The sequence below is a fragment of the Vombatus ursinus genome, unplaced genomic scaffold, assembly GCF_900497805.2.
Source record: "Vombatus ursinus unplaced genomic scaffold, bare-nosed wombat genome assembly UNPS02014863.1, whole genome shotgun sequence".
Lineage (NCBI taxonomy): Eukaryota > Metazoa > Chordata > Mammalia > Diprotodontia > Vombatidae > Vombatus > Vombatus ursinus.
The window spans coordinates 32,616,931-32,634,525 of NW_020954641.1; the positions used below are offsets into that span (position 1 = coordinate 32,616,931).

At 46.0% G+C, this 17,595-nt stretch overlaps 1 protein-coding gene across 1 annotated transcript in view; it reads right to left on the reverse strand.

Moving 5' to 3' along the window:
• The window catches only part of SLC6A7 (solute carrier family 6 member 7), a 25,565-nt gene extending 8,327 nt beyond the window's left edge, over positions 1-17,238 (reverse strand). The window contains exons 1-8 of the mRNA XM_027841999.1: positions 17,206-17,238; positions 11,493-11,676; positions 6,444-6,575; positions 5,431-5,665; positions 3,777-3,915; positions 3,044-3,178; positions 2,304-2,407; positions 2,008-2,132 (exon numbers count right to left, since the gene is read on the reverse strand). Coding sequence (XP_027697800.1) covers positions 2,008-2,132; positions 2,304-2,407; positions 3,044-3,178; positions 3,777-3,915; positions 5,431-5,665; positions 6,444-6,575; positions 11,493-11,676; positions 17,206-17,238 — 1,087 coding nt within the window. The remainder of the gene's footprint in view (positions 1-2,007; positions 2,133-2,303; positions 2,408-3,043; positions 3,179-3,776; positions 3,916-5,430; positions 5,666-6,443; positions 6,576-11,492; positions 11,677-17,205) is intronic.
• Positions 17,239-17,595: the final 357 nt, after the last annotated feature.

The window sequence follows — 17,595 nt, forward strand, 5'->3', positions numbered from 1 at the left end:
CTCTCTCTCTCTCTCTCTCTCTCTCTCTCTCTCTCTCTCTCTCTCTCAACAAAGGAGGAAACTATGGCCCAGAGAGGGAAAGCAATTTCCCCAAGGTCACACAGGTGGTAAATGACAGTGCTGTGATTAATACCCAAGTTCTGTGATTTCAAATCCAGTCTCCTTTCCACTAGGCCTGCTGTCTCTCTCACTGCTCATAGCTTTTTGACCTTTGAGGCAAAGAGGTTAAATGACTTGTCCAGGGTCACATAGTCAGGAAGGAAGCATTTCTAAAGTACTTACTATGCGCCAGGCATTGAGCTAAGTACTTTACAAATAATCTCACATTTAATCTTCACAACAACCCTGGGAAATAGGTGCTATTATTACCCTCATCTTTACAGTGGAAGAAAATGAGGCAAACAGAGGTTAAGTGACTTTCCCAGGGTCACACAGCTAGTAAGTGTTTAAGGCCAGATTTGAACTCAGATCTTCCTGACTCCAAGTCTAGCACTCCATTCTGTGGCAGGCATTGGAGGACTATCCAAGTGCCTCTCTCTTTCCTCCGAGTATCTGTCTGGCTTCCCATGAACACTAGGAAATTTGAAATCATAATAAATTAAAGGGAAACAACACGGCAAATTGGAAAGAACACAGTCATGGGTATGGAGAGACCTGAATTCTAGTTCCTGGCTCTGCTGCTAAGTACCTGTGTAGCTTTGGGCAGGTTAGTTTTCTTCCCTAAGCCTCAGTTCCCTCTTTTGTTATAACAGGACTCGTTATGGGGAAGGCTAGATTTGATGGTGCATCTTTCTGAACTGACTCGGTAAATATGTATTCTACCTCAGGAGGTAATTTAGCACATTGGAAAAAAGGCACCAATTCTGAAGTCAGAAGACCTAGGTTCAAATCCTGCCTTTGAAGCTGACTATTTGTGTGACCTTGGATAAGTCACATCACCTCCTTAAGCCTCATTATACCCATCTGTAAAATGAGGGGATTGAATTAGATGGTCTCTGAGGCTCTTTCCAGCTTCAAATCTATGATACTATCAGCCCAACAGTCTCCCACTATCAAGAGGACTGTTTTTATTATTATAGTTCTTAGGCCTGGTCACTATCTTCCCTCTACTGCTTTGCTTCTCACGGTCCCACCTGGACTCATTTCCACCAATTGCCTGACCCACCTTCATGGATGCAGGGGTCTTTGGGGCTCAGAAGGATATGATAAAATAGAAAAACAGAACAACAACAATAACAACAAAAAAACCCAACAAAGGGCAAGTTTGAAAATCAGAATGAAAGGCCCACTGTGCAGGGAAATTGGTAGGGGCTGGGGACAAGGAGATGGAAGCAGTTTTATTCTTGGAAGGTAGCAGAGGTAACTGAAGACCCATTTGTGAATGACATAGGCTAAAAATAGAAACTTACATAGAAATATGGACCCATAGACTGTCAGAGCTAGAAGAGACTCAAAGAAGGAGTTCTTAACCTTTTTTTATGTCCAATCTTTAGTACTCTGGGTGGAGTCTATGTACCCCTTCTCAGAATAATGTTTTTAAATGCAAAAACTAAAATATATAGGATTAAAAAGGAAACCAATTACGTTGAAATATTTTCTTTCTCATCCGAGTTCATAGTCACCTGGAAATCTATCTCTCAGGTTCAGGACCTCTGCCTTAGAGATGATTGAATCCAATTTCATCATTCTACATATGTGGAAACTGAGGCCCACAGAGGGGGAATAACTTGCCCAAAAGAGTAGAGCCAGGACTGCACCTCTGTCACAGACTTCTAAAAGGTAGTCCCAACATCTTCTTTCAGAAATGTGGAAGTCCTCACATATTCTCATGCCCCAAACACATAACCAAGCTTCCTTTCACATTCCCAGATCACATCTACAACAACTCCCTCCACACCACAAGCAAACATCCACCCATCATGTCACCCTCAAGTGCTAGACCCACACACATATGGTACCGCATGCCGCCTCTCTGCCCAACGCATTCTAAATAGCCCATCTGTCTACCTGCTTTGGCCACCTGGTCCACAGGGACTCCCAGCTCCTGAGACATGTAGCCCAGCACGGAGAAGATGGCAAAGCCAGCCAGAATGCTGGTGATTGCATTGCCCAAGGTAACAATGAATGTGTCTCTGGGAAAGGAAGAGGGATAGGGTGGGATAGGGACCACTTGGCATGACAGGCCATGACATCTCTATCCTGTTTTCCCTGACCATACTATGAGGGTCAGTTTGCCCACACTTTGACTCTCCCACCCCCCAGGGAAATGACCCTCTGGGAAGAGAAGGCTGCAGGGGACTGACCTGTAGATATTTTGGTGAAAGGTGTTGTAAGAGGCAAAGGTAAGGAGGCCCCCAAAGCCCACCCCCAGAGAATAGAAGATCTGCAAGGCTGCCTCAATCCATACCTGCAGGGGAAGAGTAGAGATGAGAGGGAGAGAGGAAAGAGGGGGAGAAAATGGAACCAGAATAAAGGAGTAGGAAGGTGACAGGAGGAGAAGGAGATGAAAGGTAAGTGGAGGTAAGGGGAAAATGGAGAGGTTGAAGAACCCTGTTGGTTGAGGAGAGATGAGGGGAGAGAAGAGACAAAAAAAATTGTCCTGGAAAGGCCCACCCTCCCTAAAGGATGACTCTTTAACCTCCTCTATCCTTCTTTCCTGATCATTCCTGGAACTGATCCTTAGGGAATGTTTGCCTGTCTGCCCAGTGTTCCAGTCCAGCTGGCTCCCTTAACTAGAGAAAAGAAAGGGAAACATCCAACCCAAACCCAAATACATCCTCACTTTTGCCCACAGAGGTACAACTATAAGAGCACCAGAATACGTATGTACCTGTAGATGGGTGTAAGCACACTGAAACACCCAGAGCCCCTCTTACTTTCCATCCCTGCTCTTATTCCCTACCCCACAATATGCTGGGCTGCCCCTCCCTCAGTTCCATAACACATAAATAAACCCTATGAGGTGGAGAACAGCCTCCATCTTGCTCTTCCTTTCCTTCCCCTTCTCTCCCCGCTCCCTAACCCTCTACTTCAATCCACCTACCTTGGAAGTTAGAAGGTGATCAAATTGGGGTGTGAGATAGAACTGGATCCCTCTCCAGGCACCCTGAAGTGTCAGCCCCCGAACCAGCAGCATGAGGAGGATGAGGTACGGGAAGGTGGCTGTGAAATACACCACCTGTAGAGGAGACAAGGAATGGGAGCCTAGGATGGAGCTGAGGAAGAAGGGCAGCTCTCCACGGTCCTGATTATCTGTGCTCTGGATAGAGTGTCAGACTTCCGGATTCAGGAAGATCTGAATTTGAATCCAGCCTCAAACACTCAGCTGTATGACCTCAGGCAAGTAATTTAACCTCCCTTGGCCCCAGTTTTCTTATCTGTAAAATGAGTATAATAATAGTACCTACCTTACAGGGTCATTGTGAGGATCAAAAGAGCTAACATAAGTAAAGTGCTTTATAAATATCAAAGTGCTATATTATCATCACCTTCCTATCTGGGGCTTTTATGGGCTTCAGAAAAAGGAAGAAGTCTGTTCTGTTGGTCATTTTAGAGCTGTCTTCCCTGGAATATTTCTTTATATTCCTCTATTAGATAATGAGGTCCCTGGAAGCAAAGATTAAGTCTTTTTCATTTCGGCATCTCCCCCACATTAACTTAGCATAAAGCCTTGTACATGGTAGTTATTTCCCAGGTATCTCTGAGCAGCTGGTGGAACTCAGGGTCTCATAGTTCCTACCCTAACCTGAGCCAGGACAAGCCTCCCAAAGTCTCACCTTGCCAGAGGATTTTACTCCCTTGAGGATGCAGAGGAAGACGATGACCCAAGACAGTAAGAGGCAGAGACAGAGCTTCCATTGAATCTCACCCGGATCTCCGATGCCTGTACTCCCTTGGATGTGGAGGACATATCGGCTAGGGCAAAAGAAAGAGGCCTGAGTGCCCCAAGGCTGTAGTTACCATATTCTAGGACAGGATAGATATACCAACTCAAAACCCACCAGGCCTCACATCCAGGACCCCAGCAACCTCAAGTCTTCCTTCAGTATCTATGCCTACATACACAGAAATAATTTGAAATCCCTGAGTAAAGGGAAATCTTTGCCCTGTTCCTACATCTGAGAAATCAGATTGATAGGGAATTAGCATTAAACTCCATGTAATGACAGTCACTGACCTAGGAAGTCAGGAGACCTAATTGTAACTCACTGTGTGACCTTGAACAAGTCATTTATCTCTGTGAGCCTTGGTTTCTTAATAATAAAATTCCAATTTATGTGGAACTTTCACATTCACAAAGCATTTTCTGTACTCTAACCATTACAACAGGCAGATACGTTACTATTCCCATAAAACAGGTGAGGAGACTGAGGTGAGGAGAAATTGAGGAACCAAGAGAATCTCAGAACTACAGGTGACCTTGAAAATCATCTCACTTGAGCCATCCCTGAACCAGATTCCCTCTACAGCATCCCCCAACATCCAGCCTCCACTTACAAACCTCCAGAGAGGAGGAATCCTCTATTTCCCAAGGCAACCCATTCCACTTTGGGACAGCTATAATTGTTAGGAAGTTTTTTCCTAATGTGGAGCCAAAATCCATCTCTCTGCAACTTTCCCAAAGCTGGACAAGTCCAATCTCTCTTCTCTTGACAACCCTAAAAAATACTTGAAGATAGCTATTGTGACATGCTCCTTCTTCACCCATCAACACAGACTTGAGTCTTCTTGTCTGGCAAAATATTCTGTTGTGCAGCCAGTGAGTTTGTTAGACCCAGGACCCAAACACAGATTTCCTGATTTCAAGTTCAGTGGTCTTTCCATTTTTTAGGAGGGGGGCCAGACCTGTGATTTTATTGGTAGTGAAGACTCCCTCCTCTCCAATTTATGGTCTTAGAAAGTTGCCTGGGGCATTAAAAGGTTGAGAACTTGACCAAGGTCAACCAATCAGTATGTATCAGAAGAGGACTTGAGCCTTCCACACTGCCCTCAGTCTTTCCCACTGCCTCCATAGCTTTTCCACTATATGCCACAGGAGTGTTTCTCATATTGCTATCAGAAAGCCTGAAACACCCCAAGTTTGTAATTTTTTAAAAATAACGAACCTTATGTTGTTTGTTTGTAGGCATGAAAAATAATGATTTTAGACAACTTTACTACAAGGGTTCTAGCACTGTGGGGAAGTTGGGGGACTACTGTGCTATTGAATGAAGGGACTATGGGGTTCTTAAGGCCCTTTTCCATCTATAAGAGGCTCTGGCTCCAGGGCTTCTCCACAATTTCTGAGTCCTTTGGAGTGAGGCTACAGTGCCCACTGGGACTCTGGCACACCAAAAGCCATGACCCAGGGTCCAGGGCAAGCTGGTGCCATGCATAAGAAACTCCCTCCTTCCTCCCTTGCTCCCCAAACCTTTGGCCAGCTGGCCTGACCTCCAGTACTCCTCGCTGGGGCTGACAGTGTTGGAGATGTTGAGGGGCAGTGTGCCATTGGCTTCTCTCATTGCACGGTGGTCCAGGCAGAGGTCCGTGTTCCACCAGTTACCACAGTGCTGCCAGGGCAGGTGGCTGGTTAGGGAGGCGAAGAGGTAGAACAAGACGTAGGCGATGATCATGTTGTAATAGATGGCCACCAGGGAGACGATGATGAGCATGGCCACGCCAACACCTGCAGGGCCCACACAAGGGGAGCAGTGGAGGCAGCCTCACTGCTGCCTTCTCAGCCCTCCTGCTTCCTTGGCAGGCAGAAATGGGCCCAATGACTCAGATACCCCACCACCACCCAAAGGTCCACATCAGCATGCTATGGGATTTTGGTATAGGGGAAAAAGCATTGAACTTGAAATCTGAGGACCTGGGTTCAAATCCTGGCCCTGCCTCTTGCTGGCTATGTGACTTTGGGCAAAATAATAAAGATAGCTAGCATTTATATAGCACTTTAAAGTTTGGAAAGCACTTTACAAACATTTTTATCCTTACAATAACTCTGAGAGGTAAGTGCTATTATTATCTACATTTATAGATGAGGAAACTGAGGCAGAGAGAGGTTAAGTAAATCACCCAGAGTGTCACATAGCTAGGAAGTATCTGAGGCCAGATTTCAACTCAGGTCTTCTGGATTATGGGTCCAGCTCTCTATTTAGTGTGCCATCTAGCTACCCCTGGACCTCAGTTTCCTTATCTATAAAATGAAGGGGTTGGACTAGATGATGTCTGAGTACCCTTCCAGATCTAAAATAATTATCTTGAAATCTCTTGTGAACCTTGACTTTTCCCTATATGGAGAATAGCCATGATAGGATGGCAGAGATGTTTCAAAGAGCCTGGAGCCCACTGACATGCTCCAGGCAAGTACTCCCTATCTCCCTTTCAGTCCTAAGTTGTTGGGTGGCAGAGATGCAGGAAGGCCAAAAGGATTGCTCTGTGGTGTAAATAAGGGGCTTTACCTTTGAAAAGAGGGCTGATCTTCCACACAGCAAGTGGGCCCAAGCTAGAGAACTGGCCCAGGGAGAGCTCCAGGAAGAAGAGAGGGATGCCACAGATGGTTAGCATGATGAAATAGGGCACAAGAAAGGCACCTGAAAAGATAGGATAGGGGAAGGGGAGAGACCCCAGATGGGCAACCTTAGGGGAATCTTACTCTGCACATATGGCTAAGAAGTGAGGAGGTTATATCTTCTCTCTGCCTTTCTCTCCTTCCCCTCTCTCCTTTTCCCTTCCTCTCTTTCCCTTCTTCTTTCCTTCCTTTTCTCTCTCTCTCTCTGTCTTACTGTCTCTGTTTCTTTATGTCTTTCTCTGTCTCTCTTCTTGTCTGTCTATATCTCTTGCCCCCCCCAACTTAGTCAGTCATTGTGTGTGTGTGTGTGTGTGTGTGTGTGTGTGTGTCTATCTGTCTCTGTCTCTTCTGTCTTTCTTGTCTGTCTATATCTCTTGTCCCCACCCCCAAATCTGGTCGGTCATTATGTGTGTGTGTGTGTGTGTGTGTGTGTGTCTATGTGTGTGTGTGTGTGTGTGTGTGTGTCTATGTGTCTGTCTCAGCTTTTTCTGTCTGTCTCTATCATTCCCCCTCCTCTCCCTCCCCCCTCTGCCTCCTCCTCCCCCCCTTTCCTCTTTTCTCCCCCCCATCCCCCCACCCTCATTTCTCTCTGTGGCTTTTAACAAGTTACTTCCTCTATCTGGACCTATTTCTTCCTCTATAAAATGAGCAGGGTGCACTTAATTTCCCAGAACAGACATTTTCTCTTCCATTTGAAGGTCCCTCCCAGCTCTGGTAGTCCATGTTCTAAAGTCCAGACCACCTCTAATGCCTCTTCCCCTGCCAGTGGATACCAGTAAGATATTGCCACCCTTGGAGCAGTTTAACCCAAACACACAAATCAGACTTGAAGTTGGGAAGCCTGAACTCCAATCCAAGATTCTTTATTTACTAGCTAGGTGACCCTGGGCAACTTACACTCTCTGGGAGTCAGTTTCCTGATCTTAAAATGATGACAGTAATACTTGTATTTCTTTCTTCACAGGATTATCATGAAGAAAGTTCTCTGTAAACTTTAAGCACTATAGAAATGTAAGTTGTTATTTTTGGCTTGGACTTATGATTCCATTAGGAGAGGGAATTCCCAACGAGGAAAACCCCTTCTATCGATGCAGATCAGCACCATTGTAAATCAGCAATTTACAATCTTAAGAGTATTGCTGCTATTGCTGCTGTTGCTGCTGGTGTTATTTAGTGGAGTCTGACTCTTGCTGACCCCATTTGGGGTTTTCTCGGCAAAGATACTGGAGTGGTTTGCCATTTACTTATCCAGCAGCCAGGTGGGACGGTGGCTAGAGCTCCAGGCCTAGAGTCAGGAAGACTCATCTTCCTGAGTTTAAATTTGACCTCAGATATTTACTAGCTGTGTGACCCTGGGCAAATTACTTAACCCTGTTTCCCTCAGTTTCCTCATCTGCAAAATGAGCTGGAGAAGGAAATGGCAAACCACTCCAGTATCACTGCCAAGAAAATCCCAAATGAGGTCATGAAGACTCTTCCTGATCCCAAGTCTAAGCAAACAGGGTTAAGTGACTTGCCCAGGGTCACACAATTAGTAAGTGTCTGAGGCCAGATTTGAACTCAGATCTTACTGACTCTAGGTCTGGCACTCTATCCATTGCTCCACCTAGCTGCCCAGAGAATTGTTAGAATCACTGAAAGATTAAGTGTTCTGTTCAGGGCCATACAGTCAGTGTGTAGGAGGTAAGACTTGAACCCAGGACTTCCCCAACTTGGAGATCAGCTCTCTATCCACACTATTCCCCCCCCCAGCAGAGCCAAAACACAGTGGTGCTGAAAGGATAGTCTGTCACTTGAGGTTAAGCAGGTTAAAGACCATTTCAAGGCTTATTATGTGAACTCCTGAACAACCTGTCTTTCAGCTGTGGGGAGGCAGCACAGGATGCTGGAAAGAATATTAGAATAGGAAAAACTGGGCTTTAATTCAGATTCTGACACTAGCTATGTGCCATAGGCAAGTTGTTAAACCTCTCAGAATCTGGACTTGCAGTCAAAGGACCTGGATTGGAATAATGGTTCTGCCTGCATTCCCTGTGTGATTTTGGGACAGTCTCTTCATCTATCCCAGGGGTGGGGAATCTGTGACCCTGAGGCCACATGTGGCTCTCTAGGTCCTCAAGTGTGGCCCTTTGACCAAATCCAAATTTCACAGAACAAATTGTATTGTTTGGATTCAGTCAATGGGCCGCACTTGAGGACCTAGAGGCCACAGATTCTCCATCCCTGCTGGCCCTTGGTTTGAAAAATTAGGAAGCTTGACTAGATCTCTGAGGCACCTTCCAGTGCTAATATGCTATGATCAGGGTGCTTCAGACTCCTCATTCATTAAATAGGCATAATTGTTCCTATTGCTTTTTTGGCAAAGGAACCTTCAATGGTTTCCCGTTAGATTCTAAATAAAGCCCACATTTCTCAGTCTTCCATTTGAGACCCTATGAAATCTGGCTTTAACTGACCTAGTCAGTAGGTAGTTGGGTGAACATAGTGCTCATAGGTGCTGGGCCTTGAATCAGGAAGACCTGGGTTCAAATTTGGCCTCAGACACTTACTGGCTGTGTGGCCCTGGGCAAGTCACTTAACCTCTATCTTAACCTCCGCTTCCTCAACTGTAAAATGGGGATAATAATAGCACCTACCTGACAGGGTGGTTGTGAGGATCAAATGAAATAATAAGTGTAAAGTGCTTAGCACAGTGCCTGGCACATAGTAGGTGCTTAATAAATGCTTGCTTCCTTCCTCTCCAGACTTGCCTCTATGTACAATGTGTTCTAGCCACACTGGATCTTGTCCTTCTGGCTCCTCACAATTAGTCACACTGCTCCCTACACTTAGCCTTCCTCTTCCATTATTATCTATGGCATTTCCCATTTTTTCCCAGACTCACCTCGAATTCCAGCTCCCTCAGGAAGCCTCCCCTGAACTCTCCAGTCAGAAACTATCTTTTCCCTCCTTGGTGCTCACCCACCTCCTTGCTTTGTACTTTTAACCTTGCATTATGGTACTTTTCTTATCCTATGTCCCTAGTAGATATTGAGCTCCTTGAGAGAAGGGAATCCATTTTGTTCGTCTCTGTATCTTCCGCAGCACCAGGCACAGATCTCTGCACAGAATAAGACTTAAAGCACATTTCACACGGAGGAGAGAAGTGCTTCTCACAGTACAAAGCCAGCTCTTTATCCATCAAGCTGCGGGTGGGAGAGGCCGAGGCCCTAGGTGGGCCTAACCTTCTCCCCCATAAATCCCAGTGGGAGGCCAGGAAGGAAGCCAAGGTCCAGGAAGAGGCTGACCAGAGCTGTCTCAGGAAAGTTAAGTGATGAGCTAATGAGGAGAGTGGAAGGTCCTTAAGGGGGCAGGACCTCGCACCTGGCACATGGCCTGGAACAAAGTCAGCATTTAAGAAATTATTGTAGAATTGAATTGTATCTTCAGGGTATCATTGTTGTTCGGAGGAGGCATAGCATGTTAAAGCTGGAACTCAAATTCTATAAGCATCAAACACTGACCAAGTAGATGTACACTGTGCTAGGTGCTGGGTATTCTAGTTAGAAAGAGAAGAGGCAAACAGTACCTGCCCTAAGAGCTTATAGTCTAATGGGATTGGGGGATGGGAATAGAAACTGTACCCAGAGAAGTACATACTATGTATAGGCAGCTCAGTGGATAGGACTTGGAGTAGAGAAAATCTGGGTTCAAATCCTGAGTCAGACATTTATTATATGTGTGACCCTGGGCAAGTCATTTAACCTCAAGTTTTTTCATTTGTAAAATGGGAATACTACTAGCACCCACCTTCCAGAGTTGTTGTGAGGATGAGCTAACATGTGTAAAGGGCTGCATTAAGCAACTGCTAGTTAATGTTATTAAATCCAAGGAGATTTGAGAAGGAAGAGAGCAACAGCAATCAAGAACTTGATTGTGTGATTAGAAAGACATTTGAAATCTTATAGTCCAACCCTTTTATTCTATAGAGGGAGAAACAGTCTCAGAACGATGTAATTAGAAAAATATCTGAGATTTTATAGTCCAGGCCTAGAGGGATGAAGACTTGACTTGGCTAAAGTCATCCAACAAGGACCAGAACTGGAGCCCACTTGGTCTCCTCAATCCCATTATCAGACTTCTTACCACTTCATCGTGCAGCCCATACCTTTTGTTTTATTTTTGTTTTTGTTTTGCTAGGCAATGGGGTTAAGTGACTTGCTCAGGGTCACACAGCTAGTAAGTGTGAAGTGTCTGAGGCCGGATTTGAACTTAGGTCCTCCTGACTCCTGGCCTGGTGCTCTATCCACTGAGCCACCCAGCTGCCCCCAGCCAATACCTTTTGAGTGAGTTTTTTAGTTAGAGATACCAAAGTCTTGAACTGTTCCCCTTCCCCCCAGTTAGAGAGGATGAGGGAGGGAGGGAATCCAGGCAGAGAAAGAGAAAAGGGATGTGGGAGAAAGAGGAGAGCAGAAATAATGAAGAGGGAAAAGAGGGAACAGAGCAAGATAGGAGAGAAAAAGGAAGAAGAGAAAGACTGATGACTTTTGGTTGTTTTCTAGGGTTTCAGCCTTCTGCTACAGAACGAGAGTTGGGGGAAGGCTGAAAAGTCTTGGGAGCTAGAGTAGATAAGGTCATGCCTGGAGCCCAGTTCTCTGGCACTTTACCCGGCCCCTTCTACTCCTTCCCCCCTGCCAGCCTCCAATTTAATTGAGTAATTATGGAATGGGCAGGAATCACACTTCACTTTGATAGAGACAGACGGATAGATAGATAGATAGATAGATAGATAGATAGACAGATGGATAGAGACAGGTACTGGGGAATACACACAAGATGGTCTCTGCCCTCAAGGAGCTTATGTTCTAATGGAAGAAGACAACACATAGAATGGATCCCCATGGGCCACTCTGTCAGCATAACCCCATCCTAACGCAAGGATGGGTCAAAGGTCCCCTACCTCCTCCGTTGGTGTAAGCACGATAGGGGAAGCGCCAGACGTTGCCTAGGCCCACACAGTAGCCAATGCAGGAGAGAAGGAAGTCCAGCTTCCCTGTCCAGTTTCCACGGTCTGCGGTAAAGTCTATGTCCAGGTCTCCATCACCCTGATCACTAGGGGTCATCAGTAGATCTGGAGTCACAGGCTGCCAGCAGAAGGATGGGGAGAGGAAGAAGAAATCCAAAAGGCAGAGGTCAGGCCTAACCTGACTCCACCCCCCCACCCCCACCCCAACACTGTAGGAAAGGCACCCTTCCTACCTATACCAAGTCAAATCAACAACCATTTATTAAGTATTCGCTATGAGCCAGACACTGTGATATCTGCTGGGGATACAAAGAAAGGTAAAGACAGTCCCTGCCCTCATAGAGCTCACAGTCTAACGGAAGAAACAACACAGAAACAACTATGTACAAACAAGACATATACCAGATACCTCCTCTTGCTTCTTAAGTTTCTGGACACAAGAATGATGAGAGCTGGAGAAACCTATGAAACAAGGACAGAAAGGAAGGGAGAGCAGAGCCATGAGGGCTGTCTGGAAGGCAGAGTGTCTCCTACTAAAAGATAGAGCTAACTGGCGAAGAAGGAGGTCATACATTGCTCATCTTCCCCGAGCACTCAGCAATCCACCTTTTCAACAAAGAGTAAGTTACAAGAGAAGATGAATGTCAAATCAGGCCAAAGGCTTAAGAAATTAAAAAAAAAAGGCAACTCCTTTCTCACTATGTTGCCTGGGAAAATTCATGGAAGGGGCAAATCAGGCTGTAATCCATGATCAGTACTCAATACTTATTGAGTTGAATTAAATTTTACTATCCATCTACTGCCTAGTACAGTTTTTGGCATTCCCTGGACACTCATGTCAAATGATGGTGATGATAATGGGAACATATTGAGGTGAAAGTGAAAGTGGTGACTGAATAGTTATTTGTGTTTGTGTTTTCTCTCCTTCCTTGGTTGTAAGTTCTGGAAGGACAGGGCTTATTGTTTTATTTACACTTTGTGTGTCTCCTGGATATTCTCTTGGTCACCTACCTAGGGAAGATACAAAGTTTATTATTACCAAAACAGACAGCCAAATAACTTTCAACAACTACTGACCCACATGACTACTTTTCATCCACATGAAAATATTGAGGACCTCCTTGATAATGGTATTAAAAGGGATCAGGCAGGCAAATATTCCACCACAATATTCCACAGCAGACTATGTCTTCGGTATCATCCACTTGACTGGAAAGTATAGAGGATACAGGTGTTTATTGTGTTATTCATTGATTATAACTAAAAGTGTTTGGTTCAATACAGCGAAATGCTTCCTTAAAAGGTTCCCTCCAACAAAGTGTCAAAATGATGGAAGATTTCTAGAAAGGTTTAACAGTGCAAATAACTTTGTTTTACAGCCCTCCGCTTGTTAATATCAAGTGAAGCATAAAACATGGAGATGTGCTTGCCAAAAGCACTTGGCTCTGTCATAGAGAAGTCCAGCAGAGTTCATGTCAAAGAGGGATTCTCTCTATGCTCTTGGTCACAGATGACATTCTGCTGATTGCATCAAGCCCTGGCATACTGCAAAGTCTCCTGAATGGGCTCCAAGATCATGTAAGTCAGTCTGGCCCAATTCTCTACATGAGAAAAACCAAGTAGAGAAATAATGACTATTGACCAGACTATGATATGTAATTGGATGAGTAACCTGTGGCATTCATCCATCACTGTATAGATCTGGGACTGACTTTGCAAAATGACACTAAGTAGAGCCCAGATTTAAATAGGAGGAGAGTAGGATGGATTGCATTTGGAAAGCTGAAAAGTTCTTCTAAGAACCCATCTTCCTATTTTTTTTCACCAATACTCTTTAATACTACATGGCTGTGTCATAGAACACTATGGTCTCCCAAGAACTGAGGTTGAGGATCCTCCAGCGGGCAATGGAGAAGTGCATAGTGAGCACGAGCAGGCTGAAATGCATTACAAGCAAAGATTCCATGAAAGGTATGTACAACCAGAAAGAAAAAAGAATGGGTTTTTCATGAGCAAAAATAAAGGATAATTGATGAACAGGTAAGCCTGTAGACTCATACCATTGCTGCCTATGAAATACAAAGAGCATGTGAAGGTTTCCAGCATATTGGATGGTCTTCCCATAGTGAACTTAAGAGAGGACATAAATGAGAGTCACTGAGGATGGGCAGACATGGGTGGATGGCAATCCATATTGTTGAAGGGAATAGTTACATGAATGAAATCATAGATTTCCTGAAATAATGGAGTACCTCCTCTTACACTGTGCTCTGTACATTATTTTCTCCTGTTATTTCATTGGCAAAGGGAGTTCCCTGGGGTGACTTCTCCTACCAATGTCTTAGAAAGGTGCTTAGAGCATTGAGGGGTTAATGACTTGCCTAGGATTATATAGCCACCATGTGTCAGAGGGGGACTTGAACCCAGATTACCCTGACCATCCAGGCTGGCTCTCTATCTCCTAAACTGCCCTGCTTCTCATAAAGATTATGATCTCTTGAGATCAGGGAATGTGTTTCTTTGAATCTCCAGCACTTAGCAAAGTGCCTGGCACATAGTAGGTGATTAATAAATGTTTACTGATTGACTGACATGGTAGACACAATGTTTGCTCAATGAATGACCTCACTGACAGTGATGATGGAGGCCGCTGATGGTGGTGATGACAGGCACCACTTTTGCTCATAATGGTGACAGTGAGAGTGATACTGGTGTAGCAGCTATTCCAGAGGGATAGTACTAAGGGTTAACCATTCAACAGCTCTTTCACTCCATTCATGGCACATGCATCATAGTGACTTTTCCAGCTGGGCTTAGATCTGCTAGAAACAAGCCCTCTGCCAAGCCCTCAGCACTCCAGGCCTGCTTCCTCTCCTTCTGCCTGGTTAACCCTCTTCTAGAACCTCTCCTTCACAGCTGAACCCTAAAAGCAATAAGAAAACACCAGGACGTGGTGATGCCTGGCTTGGGCGAGAGTAGCTGTTAGCAAGAGCGGGTAGAGTTTACAAGATGCCAGGTGGCCCGGCACCACCCCAAAACCCCCTCTCCAGAGGCACAGGCAGCCGGAGGAACCAGCTAATGAGGCCGTTCTCCCCACTCCCTGGGAAGAAGCTGCCCTTTTCCGCTCTGTTTCCATGGTGACAAAGAGTTCTGAGAGTAGGATGCTTGCAGCTCATTTCCACCCTCCCCCACCCCACCCCATTCAGAGAGAGGCCTGTTCCTGTTTCAGGGAGGAGAGGAGGGCCTAGTGGTAGGACCATGGTCTGGGCTTAGTTACCTGGACACTTAGCCTTACTATGGATCTAATCCTCATAGGCTAGCAAAAAAAGAATGAGTTAATGTAGAAAGGAAGAAGGAAAGCATTATAAAAAATAGGACAAGATCAGCCGTGCAATAAATAAATCCATTAGTACATAGGCCTGTGAGTATATATGTGTTTCTATATGTGTGATTCTGTATCTCTTTGATACTTCAAAAGAACTGTGATTTTATTGCTGCCAATGTTACTGCTGCTGGCACAGATCACAACCTGTCCACATCTCTCTAGACAGTTTCATTGAATTGCCATAGCCCCTTCCAAAATTTAAAAAAATTGCTTGGTTGCAAACGTTCTGGTGATGCGTGCATCTCTGCGCTTAGCTAGGCTGACTGGTCCTCAGATAGCAGACACATAATTCTTTGCCAGGCCCATACTCAAAGCCTTTCTAGTTTGGCAAGACCTCTCAGAGCTTACATTACACTGGCATCTACCATCTCCATTCAGTTTATATGACAGGTATGTGTGAATATGCATATGTAGAAATAGATATATCTATGTATGTAAAATATTTATCTCCCCTCCCAGGAATAACACATTACAGAGGGCATGGAATCCAGAACTCAGCTCCTAGAACAAATAGCTTTAACCCAACTGCATTTTTTTCTGGAAACAGTCCTCTAGCTTTCCAGCCTGGGATGCTGCTGGTGGCTGATGGTTGGAGATTTCTAGAGGGGAGAGGTATTGGGAAGCTGGATAAAGTGAAAAGGGAAATAGTAGGAGATCAGCTTCAGGATGGAATAGAGAGACGATGGATGGTGGATAACTCAGCATCACTGGATGCCAGCCCTACTACCCACAATGTTAATGGGAATGGGTTTTGATTCTGAGCCCAAGCTCAGTCACAGACAGTTGCCATCTGATCAGAAAGAGGTTGAGGTAGGGGTGGGGGTGGTGTAGGTAAAATAATGAGGTGAAAGAGGATAAACTTCTGCCTCTGGGGAATCAGACTAAGACTTTCTGGGTTGGAAACTGACCCAAAGTATGAGAAACTTTCTTGTTCTATACTCCCACAGCCTGAGTATCCTCTCCCAAAGGCCAAATTTCTTAAACTTTCTCCCCAACAAGGTAATTTTTCATCAGACAGGAATATAGAAATACAAGGGAGACATATCCTTATGTCCCTCTTGGTAGAGTGGAAAGAATATTGAATTTGGGGTCAGAGCACCTGGGTTGAAATACCCTATTTCCTGCCAACCACTCCTGTATCCTTGCAAGGGTACCTTAACATTTCTGAGTCTGGGTTTTCTCAGCTGTATTTAATGGAGTTAACATTTGAGGTACTTGTAAGAGTACTGTGGGGAACAAATGAGATGTGCATGAAAAACATTTTGCAAATCTCAAATAGCTTTGTGAATATCAGCTATCATCCTTAACTTTACTGCTAAATTGATGCTACCAGTAACACTGATGAGGAGAGGATCAGGACTGGAACCTGACCTAGTTAGGTCCTGCTTCTTTCATGTATCCATCTTTCTTGGCTTCTCTGGCTTCCCTCTCTTCATCTCTGTATTCTGCTTACCAACCACTACTGCCTCTATTCAGTTTTCTCCGGTGCTCACTTGTAACTCTCCTGGTCTTTCCTCCCCAGTTCCCCTTCCATCTCTTGCTCTAGATCCTTCTCTCAGTCTTTCTAGCCAGAGACTGGAGAGGGGGAGGGGAAGACAGGTCCAAGAGAGCAGGTGAAGGACAAATGCTTCGATCCTATGAGGCAGGAGAGCAGGGTGGTAGGGAGAATTAAAAGGGTTTCCTCTGCAGGGATATTCCAGGAATATTCCATGGATGTTCCAGGGAAGATCCAGGTACATAGGGCTCACTATCCTCTGGATCCCTGCTCTTTCTGGTCCAATGCCCAGAGATCTAGGAGCAGAATGGAAGGAGGTAGGTTTGATCAACCATCAACCTGCGAGGTGAAGAGGGACCCAAAACACACCTTTGTAGAACTGGGGGATTTTTTTTTTAGCAAGAGGTTCGACCACCCCGCGCCCCCCTCCCAGCCGCATTCCAGCCATACCTCACAAATGCAAACACCTGTTCTCCGGACAACCCTGCAATCTCATGGCCGGGCTCTATCAGTGTTTGTTTATCCAGCTCCCTAATTCATTCCTTGGCCCTTAGAAAAGAGCCCACCTGTGCCCGCCAACCCAGACCGTCTTTTCCGGGCCATCTGAGCCACCCGTGGGCTGGCTGGCTGGGCCGGTGGCCTGCAGAGCCCCTGAGGCTCAGGGAACATCATTCCTTCGCCGAGGCACCCCTCCCTCCATTCCCCTCGGTGCCCAGGCACACCATCCTCAAGCGCGCCCAGCCCCGCCGCGTCACGCTGCCTCTTACCTCGCCCAGGTGGGATGCCTGGCGCCGCTTCATTCTGCAGGGCCCCGGACCGGCCAGATGCTCCCTCGCACGCCTCCGTTCCCGCCCCCTCTCAGAATCCCCCCGCGCTGGAGGCGCGGCGTGCAGAGAGCGCCTGGCTCGCGGCTGCTCCGGCTCGCCCGCCTGCCTCTGCCCGCAGCGCCCGCGCCCGCTTGCTGCCTGCCTCTCTCTCCGCGGCGCACGCGCTGCCGCCCGTCTGCGGGGAGTTACCGGCCTGGCCAGGCGAGGGAAGCTCTGGAAGGGAGCATGGGCTAAGGGCGGTGTGGGGCTGAGGGGCTCCGGCCGAGGACAACCGAGGAAGCCAAGGAGAACTGCATGCTCACTCCCCCATCGCTCCCCTGCCCCGGCCCA